Source organism: Cetorhinus maximus, chromosome 14, assembly GCF_964194155.1.
Source record: "Cetorhinus maximus chromosome 14, sCetMax3.hap1.1, whole genome shotgun sequence".
In the NCBI taxonomy this organism is placed as follows: domain Eukaryota; kingdom Metazoa; phylum Chordata; class Chondrichthyes; order Lamniformes; family Cetorhinidae; genus Cetorhinus; species Cetorhinus maximus.
The window spans coordinates 56,432,802-56,451,541 of NC_135892.1; the positions used below are offsets into that span (position 1 = coordinate 56,432,802).

At 40.2% G+C, this 18,740-nt stretch overlaps 1 protein-coding gene across 1 annotated transcript in view; it reads left to right on the forward strand.

The window, feature by feature from the left end:
- pnpt1 (polyribonucleotide nucleotidyltransferase 1) overlaps positions 1–18,740 on the forward strand; it is a 90,972-nt gene that overhangs the window by 15,234 nt on the left and 56,998 nt on the right. The window contains exons 6-12 of the mRNA XM_078556931.1: positions 1,739–1,802; positions 4,058–4,105; positions 6,414–6,527; positions 8,295–8,481; positions 11,952–12,003; positions 12,095–12,152; positions 17,630–17,726. Of these exons, the coding sequence (XP_078413057.1) occupies positions 1,739–1,802; positions 4,058–4,105; positions 6,414–6,527; positions 8,295–8,481; positions 11,952–12,003; positions 12,095–12,152; positions 17,630–17,726 (620 nt within the window). The remainder of the gene's footprint in view (positions 1–1,738; positions 1,803–4,057; positions 4,106–6,413; positions 6,528–8,294; positions 8,482–11,951; positions 12,004–12,094; positions 12,153–17,629; positions 17,727–18,740) is intronic.

Genomic DNA, 18,740 nt, shown 5'->3' on the forward strand with positions numbered 1-18,740 from the left:
ATTTGAAATTACCCTTTTGAATTAGTTTCAAGGAAAGATATTGAGTCAACATCAGTCTGGAAAGTTCCTTTTGTCCCCTCTTGAGACAGGGGAGTATTTCAATTCGCAAGAGAAGTCTGGTGATCCTAAGACAGCTATCTTTTTGTAGCCTTTTGTGGTTTTTAGACATGTAAAGCATTGACTGAAAGTCCATAATTTACTGGAACCTGACACAACACATTTGTCAATTTTTGCATTTTACCTGCGTGTTTTAGTTGAAGTATCTTTCTTGACTAGGAAATAAATGATGTAAGACAAATTGGTATAATTTTTAAGCCATGACATTAGACTCATTAGTTAATATTAGTGAAACCTTATTACAACTACACAATTGTACATGCAGCTCATGTAGTTACAGACATTGCTTATAGTTAGAAAAGTAAATAGAATATTTAAAATTAATATAATTTACCACTATGGTAATCGAGAATTTGTAGTGCAGTTACTCATTTTTAACTTGGCCATTGGCATTTCATTAGTGATGCTTTTGAATATTTAAGGATGTTTAGCATATTTATAAAAATATTCTCTATATATCCTTAGATTTTCTTAGCTATTTTTTGAATATATAATACAGATTTATCCTAGAGAGTAGACCAAATGTAGTACATAATTAATCCTACATAAACTCTGTAAATTCTACCATTCAATCGTACAAATATTGCTAGCACTGGGACCAAAAGAACACTTACAACAAAATATTGTTGTCTTCCCTCCATCTTTCTGGGCGAGGTTCTGAAGATCACCCAAACCAAGTAAATTAGACTGAAAAGTTTATTACCAGCAGGGCAAGTGAACCCCCAACACATGAAGATTCACTTAGCATTCACTCCAAAAAGTGAGAAGAAGCAACATCTTAACCCTTAATACCCTTCCATCCCTCTTTAACAACAGTACACATAGGAACTATGTGCCAACAGCAAGCGATGTGCTGGCTGGACCTTACGATGTGAATTCCCTTCCTACACACATCTCTGCTAGCCCAACAGCTAAAGGAGCAAATGGACACCCCCCCCCCCCCCCCCCACCCCCCCGCCCCCCCTACCCACACAAGATTCAAATGCCATTGTTGCCCAGTGTCTGACAAAACTTGTAATACTTCCTCCTCCCTCTCCCGTAACCCGGGGACCTGACTACAAACCATCTTTGCCCTTGCCAGTGTCTGTCTTCCCATGAGAAATTGTATGTATTTAAGACCTTCAATGTCTGTATCCAAGTATTCTGATTCCTACCAAGAAACTTTCACTCTTTTTTGCTCTGTATTCTACAGTAGTCCATGAAACCGTATAAATTCCAGTCCAATTCAATAACCTATGACTCAAATCATTTTAAAATAGTCTTCAATGCTCTTGTAATATGTATGTCACACTACCCCATTTAATTGATTAACTAAAGTTGTTCCACATCACAAAGGTGCCAGAGAACTGTTTCAGTTGAAGGAAAGTTCCTTTTTAAGAAAAAATCTTTCGAGGGAACTTAATGACTTTTGTATTAAATGGCAGTAATGAACTTAATCACAGTTGCACAAATTCTTTAGATGGCATTTTAAACCACTGAAATGCGTATCTGAAGTACTTTTTATGCAACCTCCTTGGAATTGCCTGTTATTGCGTGTACAAAGCATAAACATTTGTTTTCAGAAACATTTATACTCAGAGATTTTAGTATGTAAATGTTCATGTTTCTTTCTTTGTGTCAGATTGTTTGTAACCTCCTCGCAGTGGATGGTGTCAATGATCCTGACATACTTGCAATAAATGGAGGTAAGTAAAAATGTACCTTGGAGTAGTTACTTGCATTTGTTATTGTTTAGATGGGGAAGGCTTCTTAAACAAACTACTCAGAAACAGGAAAGCTGAACCCATGGTTAAAACTAGCATTCCTGTACTATCAGCCAATGTTTCTGTGCTGGAAGTGCATAGTGAGTGACCCTTGGGGCCAAAACACTAACAGTAAGGAGTACTAAAGCTGATGCTTGGTGACAGGATCTTACCACCCTATATGCATCACTGATGAGGCAGATGGCTGTTGAAGGATTTTCCTTTAAAAACTCATACGTCAAGATCTATCAAAGCAATTTGAAATGAAGTATTACAATCCACAGCAATTTTAATGTATATCAGATTTTGTGCTATGAACTTGCAAACACTAAGACCTTGGTATAGTTTGGTACAGTGCTGAAAATGTTGAACTTACATAGAGTTGTTGAGGTGAAAAGCATAGATACATTTAAGAGGAAGCTAGATAAGTACATGAAGGAAAAGCAATAGAAGCATATGTTGTTAGGTTACAGTGACGTAAGGTGGGAGAAGGGTTGTATGGAACATAAGCACTGGCCATAGACCTGCTGAGTAAAATAGCCTGTTTTTGTGCTGTAATACACACTTAGAACTCTTACGCCATAAAGAGAATTCATCCCGCGACCCAGAGCAGAAAAAAACAATGGTATAATTAATTGTATTACCCAGTTCAAGTTGGTTTTAATTATTTAATTTTTTCCCCCAACATTTACTGTCCTTTCTTTATCTAGATTTCTTAATATAAATAAAGGGCCAAGGCCCACAGTGCAGGATACCACCGAGATGTAAAAGAGAAGATGAGGTAAAACAGGAAGAAGTGATTCAGGGATGCCAACCTAAACCTAAAGGTTGTAGGAAGAGGGAAAGACTGAGGGAGGTAAAAGGTTTCATAGTTTTGAGCCCGGTGGGGGGGGGAAAAAAACAGCCTTAATATTTTAAGAAATATAAGATAAACAGATTTTCTGTTTCTTTTGTATTGATACATCAATCATTTGTTTGCTGGTCACTTGGTTAGCAATCAATTTTATTAATTGTGGATGCCTTGGGCCAATATTAGGTCTCCATTTTGCATTTAAAACTCTCCTATATACACAGGTTATCTTTTTTGAATAATAGCACTACATTACAATAGCCCTGCAGGTATAGTAGTTAAGGCTCTGGCTTTCTTTGGAAGCAGGGATGAGTTCTCATGAAAGTCACAATTTAAGTTCAGTTAACTAAATTTTGCCAGCCGACTAGTTTACAGAAGAAAATTGACCCTATTTTCTCAAGTTTTAATGTGAAACATTGTAAGTAACTTGTTTGTACAAAGACTTTTTAAACAAAAATCTGAACCTGCTTGGGCACTTACCATTGGAGTTTCAGATCTTGAATTTCAGAGTGTCGGTACTAATATCTGATTGGGAAAATCACACTTAAGTCAATATGCTTTAAAGTTGCAACAAAACACCCTGACCTGGAGTTTTTTTTATCAGCACGATTTGCCCGATATTGCCATGGCCAGCAGAAAACAATAGCAACGTTTTAAGAGCAAATTGAATTCAGTGCAGCTCAACTTTACCCAAATCTAACTAGAAAATAGTTTTGTATATTTTTAAGAGTCACTTTCATTAATTTAAAATTGGGTTAGTCAAAGGTGATGAATTTAAACTATGATTTTAAAATGCTTATTTTTTGTGATTAACACATTTTCAGTGGAATTACTTTAACTTTACCAGGTTATCGCACTTAAGTGTATCACAGAATATTTTTTAAAGCAATTTTTTTAAAATTACAATTTAAAACCCAGCTCAATCACGCAGGTTCATGTCAGATTCTTTGTTAGCTTATGTGCAAATGAGTTTGAATGGAAACTTTTCATAAAAGGCACAGTTTGTGCTGGAATCATTGATTGTGCTCAGAATAAAAACTCAACCCCTCTTTTAGTAATTTTTCACTTCAAATTTCTCATACTACCAGCTCCACCAGTACTAAGGTTATAAAACAAAAATAAGCTCTGTAGTCATACTCCAAGTTTTGAAGAGAGAATTGCACTGTTTTTCATTTTTTTACAGCAGCTTTGATGAAAGCACTGAAATATGAATGATTAGTTGTTTGTTTTCATTTGAATTTTAATACAGCCAGTAGGGTTTTTTTTTTTGTTGTGACCACTTACACTACTGTTTCTTCATACACACCAGATTTGCCATGCTCAAACTTCTTCCACTCTGTTTCAACAGCCTCTGCAGCCTTGGCATTGTCCGACATACCGTGGAATGGTCCCATAGGTGGGTAATCTTTTAAGCAGGGATTTCTGAAGTCAACCTGCATGGTTAATATGGAATACCTTATGGATGCACCTGCATGCTGTGGAATAAAATGGTAGGGTGCTGCATAATGTTTGCAATTACCCCAGGAGGCAAATTCCATGCCTCATCATCAGCTACCTATGAAGGAAGGTTTGCAAATTGTCCAAATGGAGTACAGAATATAGTTCTTCAGATCATTTATCTGATAGCCAATTGAATACAATGTTGGTAGAGTTTTGGTATCAGCTGGTTAATCCATTTTCTCAACAAACAAAACTAAAATAATGAGGAAATAATAAATAAAATGCTTTCTCCTTTCTTGGAAAGCTAGTTGAATACATAACGTGTTGCCACCCTGATGCAAGGTAAAGGACATCACGGAGAGGGTGCAAAATATTCTGCAGGGAGGAGGGAGTGAACCTGAAGTTCTGGTACACATCATTACCAACGGCAAAGGGCAAGCAGATATTGAGGTCCTACTGTCAGATTTTCAGGAGCTAGAGAGGAAGTTTTAAAATGTAGGAACTTGAAGATAGTAATCTCTGGACTACCCCAACCAGAAATGATGTAGAGTCATTCCTAGTAACTGTAGGCCAATCAGTTTAACATCTGTGTTGGGTTAGATTTTAGAAGTGATAAATGGCGGGGGGGTGGGGAGAAATCAACAGGCACTTGCAGAGGTTTGAGTTAATTGAGGAGAACCAGCTTAAAAGTTTCAAGTAATCTAATTGAATTTTTTGATAAAGCAACAGAGAAGCTTGGTGAAGGGGAAAGTAATGGATGTTATCTGTATGCATTTTAAGAAAATGTTTGACAAAGTACCGCAATAAAGCGGTATTATCATTAATAAAATTAAGGCCCATGGAATAGGAGGACAAAAAGTTAACATAGGACAAAAGACAGTAAGTCATGGTAAATAGTTATAAAAACAAAAAATGCTGGAAGAACTCGGCAGGTCTGACAGCATCTGTGGAGAAAGAAACAGAGTTAACGTGGTAAATGGTTGTTTTTCAGACTGGAGAATGGTAGATAGTGATGTTCCCCAAGGTTCAGGGCTGATACCATTGCTTTTTTTGATAAATATATATTACTTGGATATTGGAATATAGAGTAAAATTTCAAAATTTTCCGATGATACCAAACTTGGAAGCATGGCACAATACCAGTCGACTGCAACAGGACATAGTTGGTTAGCAGAATGGGCAAACAAGCGGCAGGTGCAATTTAATGCAGGGAAGTATGAGGAGATGCACTATACAGAAGGAATAGGGGGAAGTAATGTCAACTAAATGGTACAGTTCTAAAGTGTACAGGGACAGGGAGACCTGGCGATTCATGTGCATAGATCTTTGAAGGTGGCAGGACATATAGAGAGAGTAATTAGCAAAGCATGAGATCTTTGGCTTCATAAATAGAGGTTTTGAGTACCAAAGCAGAGAAAGTTATGGCTGCTTTGGTACTCAAAACCTCTATTTATGAAGCTCTGGTTAGACCACAACTATAGTATTGCATCCAGTTCTGCTCACCACACTTGAGGAAGGGTGTGAGGGGTGTTGAGATGGTATAGAGGAGATTTCCCAGAATGATTCCATGGATGAGAGATTTTAGCTACAAGGTTAGGCTGGAGGAGCTGGGGTTGTTGCTCTTGGAACAAAGGAGATTGAGGGAGAGTTGATAGAGGCCTACAAGATTATGACAGGGTTAGATAAGTAGACAAAGAAAAGTTGTTCACATTAGCAGATGGTATAAGGACTAACGGACAAACGTTTAAGGTTTTGGGCAACAGATGCCCAAAGGGATGTGAGGAAGAACTTTTTTACACAGTGATTGGTAATGACCTGAAACTTGCTGCATGTGAGGGTGATGGAAGCGGAGATGACGAATGATTTCAAGAGGAAATTGAATGGACATTTGAGGGAAATAAACTTATAGGGTCACAGGAATAGAATGGGAGAAGGGACTAATTAGATTGCTCTATGAGAGCTAGCATGGACTTGATGGGCCAAATGGCCTTCTGTGCAGTTATGACTATGAGTTTGGATTTCAAGTTCCTGTGTGATTTTTTTTAAAGTTGTCAAGCCAACAATTATCAGCTATTAATATAGCTGCTTGGAAAATGACACTCTTGCAACAAACTAATATGCATTCACTGAAATATTTACTTTGCTAATAATTTTCATCAATACTGTATCAGCATTTGTTACCATTACTATTCATTTTGCTTTGTGCGTAACATCTGCAGTGAGTTGTTTAAAAGTGACACTGTATTCTGCAACACCTCTTGTAGGTGCTGTAAGAGTTGGTCTTGTGGATGGACAGGTTGTAATTAACCCAACTCGAAAAGAGATGGCATTAAGCACTTTAAATCTGGTGCTAGCTGGTGGACCTCAGAGCCAAGTTGGTAAGCATTTGATCTTCTCCAGTCTGCTAATAAAAATAGTTTATGCAGTAAAATAAACTACTTCAAAATTTATTGTTCTCTTTTGAAAGTCCTGATGGCAGGTCAGAGATTTGAGGTTGCATTTTATGGTATTTAATATAGTTTTTAAACAATTAGAAAATATGGCATCACAATGAAATTATTCAATGTTCTGTGTATCAGTTTGTAATTTTAATTATTTTTTTTAAATGTGCTATTTTGTTACATAAAGTGAGGAAAGGGTTTTAATTGCAAATATTGTACACAAGAAAAATTGCTAGGTAGTGCTGTAATATTTGTGCAGTTTAAAATTGGTCCTAATCAGTGAACTAGGATAGTGTAGAGCATTTATGGACTAACATAATGTGCTACAAAGTCATGTTTTTCTACATGATAAATTCCAAATCTGTCCCACATTTTTGGGAAGATTATTTGATTTCTTCATAGAAGGAATTAAGAAAAATCAGTGGGCAAATCAACTGGATTTTGTAGCTTCTAGATTTGACTCAATTTTCTCATTGGTGGAGAAGAGGGAACATATTGTCCTTCTGTTCAGTCATAGGAAAGATGCATGGTGGAATGGTAGCATAAATAAATCTAAAAATGTTATCAATTGTGCAGTATGCCATTGACTATATACACCATTCTGACATGCTTAAGAACCCTGCATGCAGGAAATGTTTTGGGGCACATCGTGCATACGAATGTGGAGCGGGAGTAGGCCATTCGGCCCCTCATGCCTGCTCCGCCATTTAATAAGATCATGGCCGATCTGATAGTAACCTCAAATCTGCATGCCGCCTACACCCGATTAACCTATCACCCCCTTGCTTACCAAGAATCTATCCACCTCTGCCTTAAAAATATTCAAAGACTCTGCTTCCACTGCCTTTTCAGGAAGAGAGTTCCAAAGACTCACAACCCTCTGAGAGAAAAAATTTCACCTCATCTTCATTTTAAATGGGCAACCCCTTATTTTTAAACAGTGACCCCTAGTTCTAGATTCTCCCACAAGAGGAAACATCCTCTCCACATCCACCCTATTAGTCCCCTCAGGATCTTATATGTTTCAATCAAGTTGCCTCTTACACTTCTAAACTCCAGCGGATACAAGCCCAGCCTGTCCAACTTTTCCTCGTAAGACAACCTGCCCATTCCAGCTATTAGTCTGGTAAACCTTTTCTGAACTGCTTCCAACACATTTACATCGTTCCTTAAATAAGGTGACCAATACTGTACACAGTACTCCAGATTTGGTCTCACTAGTGCCCTGTATAACTGAAGCATAACCACCCTACTTTTGTATTCAAGTCCCCTCACAATAAATGATTACATTCTATTAGCTTTCCTAATTACTTGCTGCATTCTAGCCTTTTGCAATTCATATGCTAAGATACGCAGATCCTTCTGCATCTCGGAGCTCTGCAATCTCTCATCATTTAGATAATATGCCTCTCTTTTATTCGTCAGTGCATAATGTTAGAATACAATTGTTCATTTTGTTTTAAAGTCCTGCAAAGGCTCGCCAAAATACTTTGACTCTCTACCATGCAGAGCTCAATTCGTTTGTTCAGTTTTGACTGCTTAAACTTTATTTGAGTCCTATTATACTTATGTATTGGCAATAGTGTTCGATACGTCAAAGAATTTTAAAAACAAGTTAGAAGAAATAAAGATATTTCATAAGTAGTCATTATGACCTCATCCAATACATAAATCAAATAAAGTTTCAATTTGTTTTTTTACTAGTCATGATGGACGCAGCAGCAGAAAATGTGTTGCAACAGGACTTTTGTCATGCTATCAAAATGGGCGTCAAACACACACAACAAGTCATACTGGCCATTCAGCAGCTAGCAAATGAGCACGGGAATTCCAAAAGGACACCTCAGAAGATGTTTACCCCTTCGACAGAAATAGTGGAATATGCAAGACAGTAAGTTCTGGGGTTCTCAGTTGGTGACAGAGAATTGCAACTCTTCCATGAATGTGAATAACCTGTATCCACAGGATCACAGACACAAGTTGTAAGGGTCTTTCACGCAAGCTAAGGAATGCTCTGACCGTTACTCCTGAGTGACTGTCCAACCTGAAGCACCATATACTGCTACGAACTGTCAACTGTGAAATCATTATTATTTTCTAGAAGGTGCAATCATATTCATCGTGTTCCATTTCTTCATGACTCAAGAATATGGTCTTGAATTATGGGCTTGAAAACAGAAAGTAATTATTTGCATATTTTAAAAAAGGAAATTTATGATTTAATTTTTAACGGTCTTTTGCAAATCTATTGTTTTTATTTTTATGGAGGACTCGGCTTCCATTTATATTTTGTGCGCATCTTTGGAAGAACTGGTTTAGAGGAGTGAATGTACACACTTGAGCAGAATGTCATGATGGTGCTGCAACTCGTACTATGGATTGGTGGCTTCTGGGTTTGTGCGAGAAATCCCTGATACTTCTCAGAGAAGTTCCAAGTACTGACCAGGTGTTTTACCATAGAAAGAAGGAACATTCATATATGCTTTTACACACAATAGTTCATGAGCAAAGACGCCTTCGAGTTGGCATTGGAGGATACAGTGTGTTTATAAATGCTGCTGGGCCTCACTACAGTCCTAAGATCCTGGGTACAATTGCACAGAGTAACTTGCGCATTCACTTTCCTGGATCAGACCGTCTTAACCCATGGGCAAATTTGTGGATGTATATATGTTTCTTGTAGGTCCTGCTGTTTATACTTGATAATCTATCCAAAAGATTGTTCCCCTGAACATAGAAGCAATGAAAGAGGGAGAGTTGTCAGTCGGTCACTCTTGCGTACCTCCTGGCAGTTGGATAAAGAAGCCCTGATAGTAGGATATGTTAGTATGTGACTCAGAGATCAATGAGGGAGTGAGAAAGAAATCAGGAAGAGATATAGCACATACACTCAAAAAAAAAGCTGTATGCTTGAATTGAGAAAATTGTTTAATTGCTGTAGGTTGTTAACTATCTGATGTGAATCCATCTCCTACACACTGATAGGTTCAACAACACAGCTGGTCTCCATGTTATTGCGCTTATTCTTGCATAAACAATTATTTAAATAAAATGTTTAGCTTAAAAACAAGAGGGACAGTGATCTTCGTATATGATTTTCTTTTAACCAAAAATATGTCACTAGTGAAACCTGCATGTGGACAACATTTTGAATAGTAACTATATAGTGCATTCTTTTGCCTCCTCTCCATAAATATTATGCATTAATCTTTTATGCTTATCCATAAATCCATTCATTAATATTTGAAACTGATTCGGTTGACATTTTGTAGTTCTGTATTTTCATTTTTATCAGTTGAATTTATGCAGCCTTCCTAACAGGTCTATAAAGTTTAAATGTTTACAATATAAATAGTTGTTTGGTAGTACAGAACTTGAGTATTGCTGAAAAAAGAGATATGTCTAAGCTTTTATTCATGCACTCATCAGGAACACTTTGCAAGAATGCCAATATAAGGGGAAAATATGTTTTTCCCCTTATATTGTTATTCTTGTGAAGTCTCCTGATGAGTGCAAGACGAAAAGTTTGTAATATAGGAATGTAACTTAGTACAATGTAGCATAACCTGAGTTTTTATTTATATTCATAAAGGTTATTTTTGATGTTGGTAGACAAGTCTGTTGTCCATTGAAAAACAGAATTACCTGGAAAAACTCAGCAGGTCTGGCAGCATCGGTGGAGAAGAAATTTTAGCTTTTTGTTTTTATCTATTGTCCATTGATGCCAAAAAGTTTGGATCTGGCTTGTCCAAAATTTAAAATATTTGATTTTTTTTTAAGCCTGAATAATAAAAACAAATCTGTTTAGCAGTTCTCAGGCTATAATTGATGGCCATTTCAAATATAGAATGGACCCAATAGTTCACCACCACAACCCTTCTATTGCAATCTGTATTTTCATAAACCTCTCTCTGATTTGAATGCTAAGTATTTTTAAGCAGTTCTTAACTGTTGTTTATGTAGTGTGGAGGAAAATAACTTAAAATTTTGCTAAGTGAGCACATACTCCATTGTCCCCTTTACGTGTGTTTTTAAGAGATCCAAACTTAACCTTGTCATTGGGCGGAGATCATGAACTAACAATTCTCGACAAGCCTCGGGAAGTTGCACAGATTGGGAGTGGGCTGTGCATGCGCATTCCAGTGTTTTAGAGTTCTTTGGGCCAGGGCAAGTTCTCAAGTCACCTGCATGAAAAAGAAACAGCATGAAAACCTGATCACGGGACCCAGGAGTGGGGTGCCATACCAGCGAGGAGTCCCAGACAAGGGACAGGGAGAGGCACCGAAGAGGGAACCCAGGGAGAGGTCCCAGAGAGAGAGAACCGGGAAGAAGCTACCAGGAGGAGGAGATCATGGGAAGGAACCACCGGGCAGAGGAGCAAAGAAAGAGGCATCAAGCAGTAAAAGGGCTGCGGTTGTCAGGCTTCAAGTAATGAGGGCTCTGGAGATCTGAGAATGTAGGTGATTCCATGCTGCAGGCTGTTGAGGGAAAGGTAACCCTTTGGAGCATACAACCAACTGATAAAAGTGAATATATAGAACTACAAAATGTCGACCGAATCCATTCCAAACGTTAATGAGTAGATTTATGGATAAGCATAAAAGATTAGTAAATAATATTCATGGAGAGGAGGCAAAAGAATACACTATAGTTATTATTCAAAATGTTGCCCAAATGCAAGTTTCACTGGTGACATATCTGCTCAGAATGGCTGAAGGGCTGAAGATGTGCTTGTGAGTTGGTGCTGGAGCGCAGACTTGGGAATACAGGGGAACAAAATTCGGGATACATGATTGAAACCCTGTGAGGTGAGCCATCATTAAGGCAGTCTGAGCTGGAGCAACATTTGGAGAGAATTCCAAGGTGAGATCTTTGAAAGGGAAGTTCCTCACTGGGGAGACAGTTTAATGAGATTTTGTAACTCGCGAAACACTGACGTTTGGGTGGGTTGCTGAGAAATCCATGGGATCTGCCTTGGCCCATCTGCCATTTAATGTAGTGTAGATCGCAGTTTGCCTGTTAATTCACATTTATCTCATATTAACCCTGAATGTTAAGAGTATAAGATAGATATTGTAAATTATTTTATCTTTCTGACCTTGTATAGTAAATTTTATTTTGTTTGTTCAAAAGCTGTGGAATCTTATGGCTTTATTCTCTTGGCAAGTGACTTGGCTCTCGAACTTTGGCTACTTTAAACAAAAAGTTACTGGTCCCTAACCGGATTGTACCAAAAGCACAGGGAGGCCACGTCCAGGATCATAACAGTGTATCCTAATTAAAAATAAGCCTATTGTGAAGTTTATCATCCAATGAAATGTTATAGTAGAAGCTGCAAAATAATTTGCTTCTATTCTTCAGGCTTGCTTCTGAGAAGATCCGTGGAGTATTTTCAGATTTCACTCATGACAAAGTGAGTTACTCTTCATGTGCAATGATTAGTGTGATTTGTTGCAATCTAACTTGGGCTTTATAAGTTATAATGATTTTACTTTATGATTAAGGTTTCAAGAGATGATGCCATTAATAAAATCAGGCTTGAGACAGAAGAACAGTTAAGAGGTATGATTTACATATATTTATTGTATAGAACGTTAATTATCTCTATGCTTGTAATCAAAAAAGCCGACAATTTATTGAGCACAATTTTAGCATGATAAAAAGACAGTTGCTGCACAATGTTTTATTTAAAAGCTTCAACTAGGTCTCAGCCCAGCAATCACTGAATTGTCTATTCAGAGTGCTGAAAACATTCTCAATCGGAGGCCATTTGATCCTTTTTTTGCTATTCATTTACAGGATGTAGGCATTGCTGGCTAGGCCAGTAATTATTGTCTATCCTTAATTGCCCTCAAGAAAGTGAGCTGCCTTCTTGAACAGCTGCAGTCAGTATTTAGATTAATTTACACCCACTAAAAGATTGGTGGCATATTTTAGTAGTAGAGGTCAATTCAACAATACTGTTGAAATAAGGTTGGAGCATAGGAATTGCCAGATGAAAAATAACAAAGTCCAATCTAGTTCATCTTCTACCTTTCTAGGTAGGCTACCATGGTAACTGCATGACATGACAATGGAATATTGACCAATTGTAGCAATCAGGCTACATCAAATAGTCTGCAACAGACCCAAACATGATATGAGGACTAGGGGCGGTAATGCAGTGGTAATGTTACTGGACTAGTAATCCAGAGGCCCAAACGAATGTGCTGGAGATATGAGTTCAAATCCTACTGCGACATTTAGGGGCATTTAAATTCAATATCTGGAATAAAATATTAGTCTAGTTAATAATGACTATGAACCTACCAGATTGTCATAAACCCCCATCTGGTTCACTAATCTCCTGCATGGAGGAAATCTTCCATCTTAACTGTACATGTGGCTCCAGACCAATATGGTTGAGTCTTAACTCTTCTCTGCAATGGCCTATCGAGCCACTCAGTTGTAGTTGGCTCACCACCACCTGCTCAAGGGCAACTAGGGATAGGCAATGAATGCTGGCCTTGCCAGCGATGCACACATCCCAAGAACAAATTTTAAAATAAACCCAGGAGTGGTCAGATTTGGAAATAATAAGTCCTAAGTCACCTGTTCCTTCTAAGCATGCTACACTTGCCACATGTCATGTCTCTTATTACTCATATACTGTATCCCAAAATATTATTTTCTGAAAGAAATCTATCTAATTTGTATTTGAATGAATCAACTCAGCTTCCACTGTCTCCCCAAGAAGCCTGTTCCATAATTTGATTACTCACTTACTGGTAAATTGTTGCAACTGATTAGTTTTGAATTTAACACCCAGTGGAGTGCAAGACATGTCCACCAGTTCTACAAGATGCAATAGCTTGACACGGGATGGAATTTAATGCCCTCCCCCTTGACGAGTTTGGTAGTGGAAGGCATTTAATCATGTGGGAGGATGGCTGGTAGGGACCCTGCCGTTCTCCCACCTCCATGTCCATGGTGGGAAGGCCCCTCGATGGCGATTAATGCCCTCTTTAGGGCCTCATCCTGCCAATGCTGATATTAACCCACTGGGTGTGGGATTTTGACATGCGGCGAGCACGACAAGCAAACCCGTGTGGGGTTGTTTGCGAACACCGTGGGAGGGAGATTTTCCCTCCTTCAAAGGCACTCAGTGCTTTATCAAGGGATCCAGCATTAAGAACGGGACGGCTTGCTAGAAACCGCCCCGCCCCTGCCCTTGCAACCAACACCGCCTCGCCACCCACCCAGAACACCCTCCACTGTCACTCATCTGCTCGGTCCTGCTCAGGCCACCACACACAATTCTTTTTCCAGTACATCAATGACTGTTTTGGTGCATCTTCCTGCTCACATCCAGAACTGGAAAGATAATCAATTTTGCTTCCAATTTCCACCCTTCTCTCTCATTCATATGGTCCATCTCCGACACTTCCCTTCCCTTACTCGACTCCAATGTCTCCATTTCTGGGGATAGACTCTACCAATTTTCATTACAACCCCATCCACTGCCACAGCTACCCTAACCACACCTCTTTACATCCTGCTTCCTGTGAGGACATACTATTCTACCAGTTTTTACGTCCATCACATCTGTTCTGATGCTACCTTTCCAGGCCCGAACAATCCCCATCCACCACTACTCTCCTCCGTCTGGCTGAACTTGTTCTCACACTGAACAATTTCTCCTTTAACTCCTCTCACTTCCTCCAAATAAAAGGTGTGGCTATGGGTACCCGCATGGGCCCCAGCTATGCCTGTCTCTTTATGGGGTATGTGGAACATTCCTTGTTCCAGTCCTACTCCGGCCCCCTCCCACAACTCTTTCTCCGGTACATCGATGATTACTTCGGTGCGGCTTCATGCTCTCGTCGGGACCTGGAAAAATTTATTAATTTTGCTTCCAATCTCCACCCCTCCATCATTTTCACATGGTCCATCTCTGACACTTCCCTTACCTTCCTTGACCTCTCTGTTTCAATTTCTGATGATAGACTGTCCACCAATATCCATTACAAGCCTACCAACTCCCACAGCTACCTCGACTACAGCTCCTCACACCCCGCTTCCTGTAAGGACTCCATCCCATTCTCTCAGTTCCTTCGCCTCCGTTGCATCTGTTCTGATGATGCTACCTTCAAAAACAGTTCCTCTAACATGTCCTCCTTCTTCCTTAACCGAGGTTTTCCACCCACGGTCGTTGACAGGGCCCTCAACCGTGTCCGGCCCATCTCCCGCGCATCCGCCCTCACGCCTTCTCCTCCCTCCCAGAAACATGATAGGGTCCCCCTTGTCCTCACTTATCACCCCACCAGCCTCCGCATTCAAAGGATCATCCTCCGCCATTTCTGCCAACTCCAGCATGATGCCACCACCAAACACATCTTCCCTTCAACCCCCCTGGCGGCATTCTGTAGGGATCGTTCCCTCCGGGACACCCTGGTCCACTCCTCCATCACCCCCTACTCCTCAACCCCTACCTATGGCACCTCCCCATGCCCACGCAGAAGATGCAACACCTGCCCCTTCACTTCCTCTCTCCTCACTGTCCAAGGGCCCAAACACTCATTTCAAGTGAAGCAGCATTTCACTTGCATTTCCCCTAACTTAGTCTACTGCATTCGTTGCTCCCAATGCGGTCTCCTCTACATTGGAGAGACCAAACGCAAACTGGGCGACCGCTTTGCAGAACACCTGCGGTCTGTCCGCAAGAAAGACCCAAACCTCCCTGTCGCTTGCCATTTTAACACTCCACCTTGCTCTCTTGCCCACATGTCTGTCCTTGGCTTGCTGCATTGTTCCAGTGAAGCCCAACGCAAACTGGAGGAACAGCACCTCATCTTCCGACTAGGCACTTTACAGCCTTCCGGGCTGAATATTGAATTCAACTTTAGATCTTAAACTCCCTCCCCCATCCCCACCCCTTTTCCGTTTCTTCCCCCTCCCTTTTGTTTTTTCCAATAATTTATATAGATTTTTCTTTTCCCACCTATTTCCATTATTTTTAAATCTATAACTATAATACCCTGTCAGTTTTTCCACCTCACCCCCACTAGAGCTGTACCTTGAGTGTCCTGCCGTCCATTCTTAATTAGCACATTCTCTTATATAATATCACCACCTTTAACACGTCTTTGTTCCTTTGTCTGTGACATCTTTTGATTATCTACTCCTATCACTGCTTGCTTGTCCCTACAACCACCCCCCCCACCCCCCAACTTCTCTCCCCTCCTCCCACCTTAAACCAGCTTATATTTCACTCCTCTCCTAACTTTACTCAGTTCTGCGGAAGGGTCATGAGGACTTGAAACGTCAACTCTTTTCTTCTCCGCCGATGCTGCCAGACCTGCTGAGTTTTTCCAGGTAATTCTGTTTTTGTTCTACCTTTCACAATGGCGCTTCAACATGTTTTCCTTTTTCCTGAACCGAGGATTCCCCCTCACTGTGGTTGACAGGACCCTAAACCGTGTCTGACCCATTCCCTGCATTTCTGCCCTCGCCCCTTCCCCTCCCTCCCAGAACCACCATAAGGTTCCCCTTGTCCTCATTTCCACCCCACCAGCTTCCGTATTCAAAGGATTATCCTCTGCCATTTCTGTCATCTCCAACATGATGCCACTAGGAGACACATCCTCCTTTCCTCTGTCAATATTTCAAAGGGACCGTACCCTTCATGACATCCTGGTCCACTTATCACCCCCAACACCTCACCCCCTTCCCACGGCACCTTACCATACAATCGCAGGGGGTGTAACACCTGTCCCTTTACCTCCCCTCTCCTCGCTGTCCAAGGCCCCAAATACTCTTTCCAGGTGAGGCAGCTATTTGCTTGTACTACTTGCAATTCAGTCTACTGTATTTGCTGCTCACAGTACGGTCTTCTCTACATTAGGGAGATCAAATGCAGACTAGGTAACCACTTTGCGTAACACCTCCGCTAAGTCCACAAGCATGACCCTGACCTTCCGGTCGCTAGCCATTTCAATTCACCATATTGCTCTTGTGCTCACAGTTGTGTCCTCAGCCTGCTGCATTGTTCCACTGAAGCTTAACACAAGCAGGAGGAACAGCACCTCATCTTCCGATTAGGCACTTTACAGCCTTCTGGACTCAACATTGTGTTCGATAACTTCAGACCATGAACTCTCCTCAATTTTGATATCTCTCCCACTCACCCACCCCCCCCACAAAGTGCCAATTTGTATCTTGTTTTCATGTTTTTGCTTTCAGACAGAGCTGACCTTTATTCTGCTATGAACACCTACTCTAGACAAAAGCTTTGCTGCTTTACCACTACCATTACCACTCGCTTTGCCTTTTGTTCCATGACATCTTTAGTATTTAGTCTCCACTGTCTTCTAACCTATCCCCGACTTTCCCTTTTGTTCCATCTGATTACCTCTTCAAACCTTTTCAACCGCATAAAACCCATCGTGTTTTTACCTCTCTTCAGTTCCAAAGAAGAGCCATATTGGACTTGAAACATTAACTCTTTTTCTCTCTGCACAGATGCTGCCTGACCTGCTGAGGTTTTCCAGCACTTTGTTTTAATAATCACTCACCTGTGGCCTGGGATCCAGTGACGATACTAGGCCTCAGGTGGTGTCATACTGGCAGCAGCCACTGCATCCCAAGTGTTGCTGCCGTTTAATAGAGCTGCTGGCTTCTAATTGGAAGGCAGCTCTCAATGGGTGGGACTTCTACCCCCGGGATCCTTGATTCTGGGGAAGGCCTGCCAAATTAAGTGCCTGATTGGCACCTAATTCAACAGGCCTTCCCTAAAAGAGGCAATGTGGTGCTCTAAGGTTGGCAAGAAAGACCTCATCTCCATTAAGTACCACCCATGGTCTACACTATCTAATTCCTTTATAATTCTAAAAGCAGCAATCATGTTATTTCCATGGAACATTTACATTAACAATTTCCTTTTTAAAGAATATTTTTGCTACTTTAAGCTATGGGTTTTGAAGTATTCCCTGAACTAATAATAGCCCTATAATGTGTTCCTAAATCTGAAAAACAAAATTTTGTTCACTTTTCTCTTCTAGATAAATTCTCTGAGTCAGAACCATATGAAGTAATGGAGGCATTTAATGTAGTTTCCAAAGAAGTTTTTCGAAATATTATTATGAATGAATATCTAAGGTAAGAAATTTCTCTAATTTGGTTTCAATTGTTAGCTATTTTACTACATTATAATACGTTCAAAAGAATCATTTATATGGATGTTAAGATACATTTTATTGCTGCATATTTGTATGCAAAAGATATTGGAAAAGGAACAGTTCACCACTCTACACCAATTCAGGACTTCTCTGTATATGCCCTTTTGTAGCAGCAAAATGTTTTCGCTGGTTAAAATATGGCATTTCAATTTACAAGCATTGTAATGGTATGCCACATAAATGGTCATGTCTTGAAAATAGTGCTACAATTGTGATACAAGCAATATAACACATTTTATAAATCCACTCCAGGACTAAATTTGGTGCCATTGAGTTCTTCTGACACGGAGCTTCATTGCTCATGTCATTTGTTACAAAAGTTGTGCTGCACTGCTGACATAACTAGCTTGTCTTTCAGTTAGTAATTATTTGATTAATGTTAAATTTAGTGAGTTAATGCACAAGGTTTGTGACTTCAGGTAGCCAAATGTGACTTCCTGTTTTTGACTTTGTCAGCAGCAGACATACTGAGCAGAGGTAAAATGTTACCCTTTCAGATGAATAAAATAGAGGGGATGCCACTATAGAACATTTTATTTTGCACATCTCCTGCCAAATAATCTTAAAATGGCATTGCATATAAATTGGTGGGTAACCTCCTTTTGCACTTGGCCAAAATTTTGTTACGATGAGCAGATACTGACAATATGATCAGAAGCTTACCTATGTCTGGCGGGCTGGGCAGGAGCAGGTGTGGAGCTGATCACCGCCCGCGATCGGCTGCGCGCCGCAATTTTACATGGGCGGGCCAATTAAGGCCTGCCTAGCATGACGCACAGCCAGTAGCGCTCAGCGCTATCTGTGTGAGTGGGGGGAGGAGGGAGAGTCGAGGCCTGCGCTCTTTGCATGCGAAAGAATGCAGCAATCTCCCTGAGGCATGAGGCACGGAGCTGCCTCAGGGGGATTATGTTGAGAGTGAAACTTTTTAATAAAG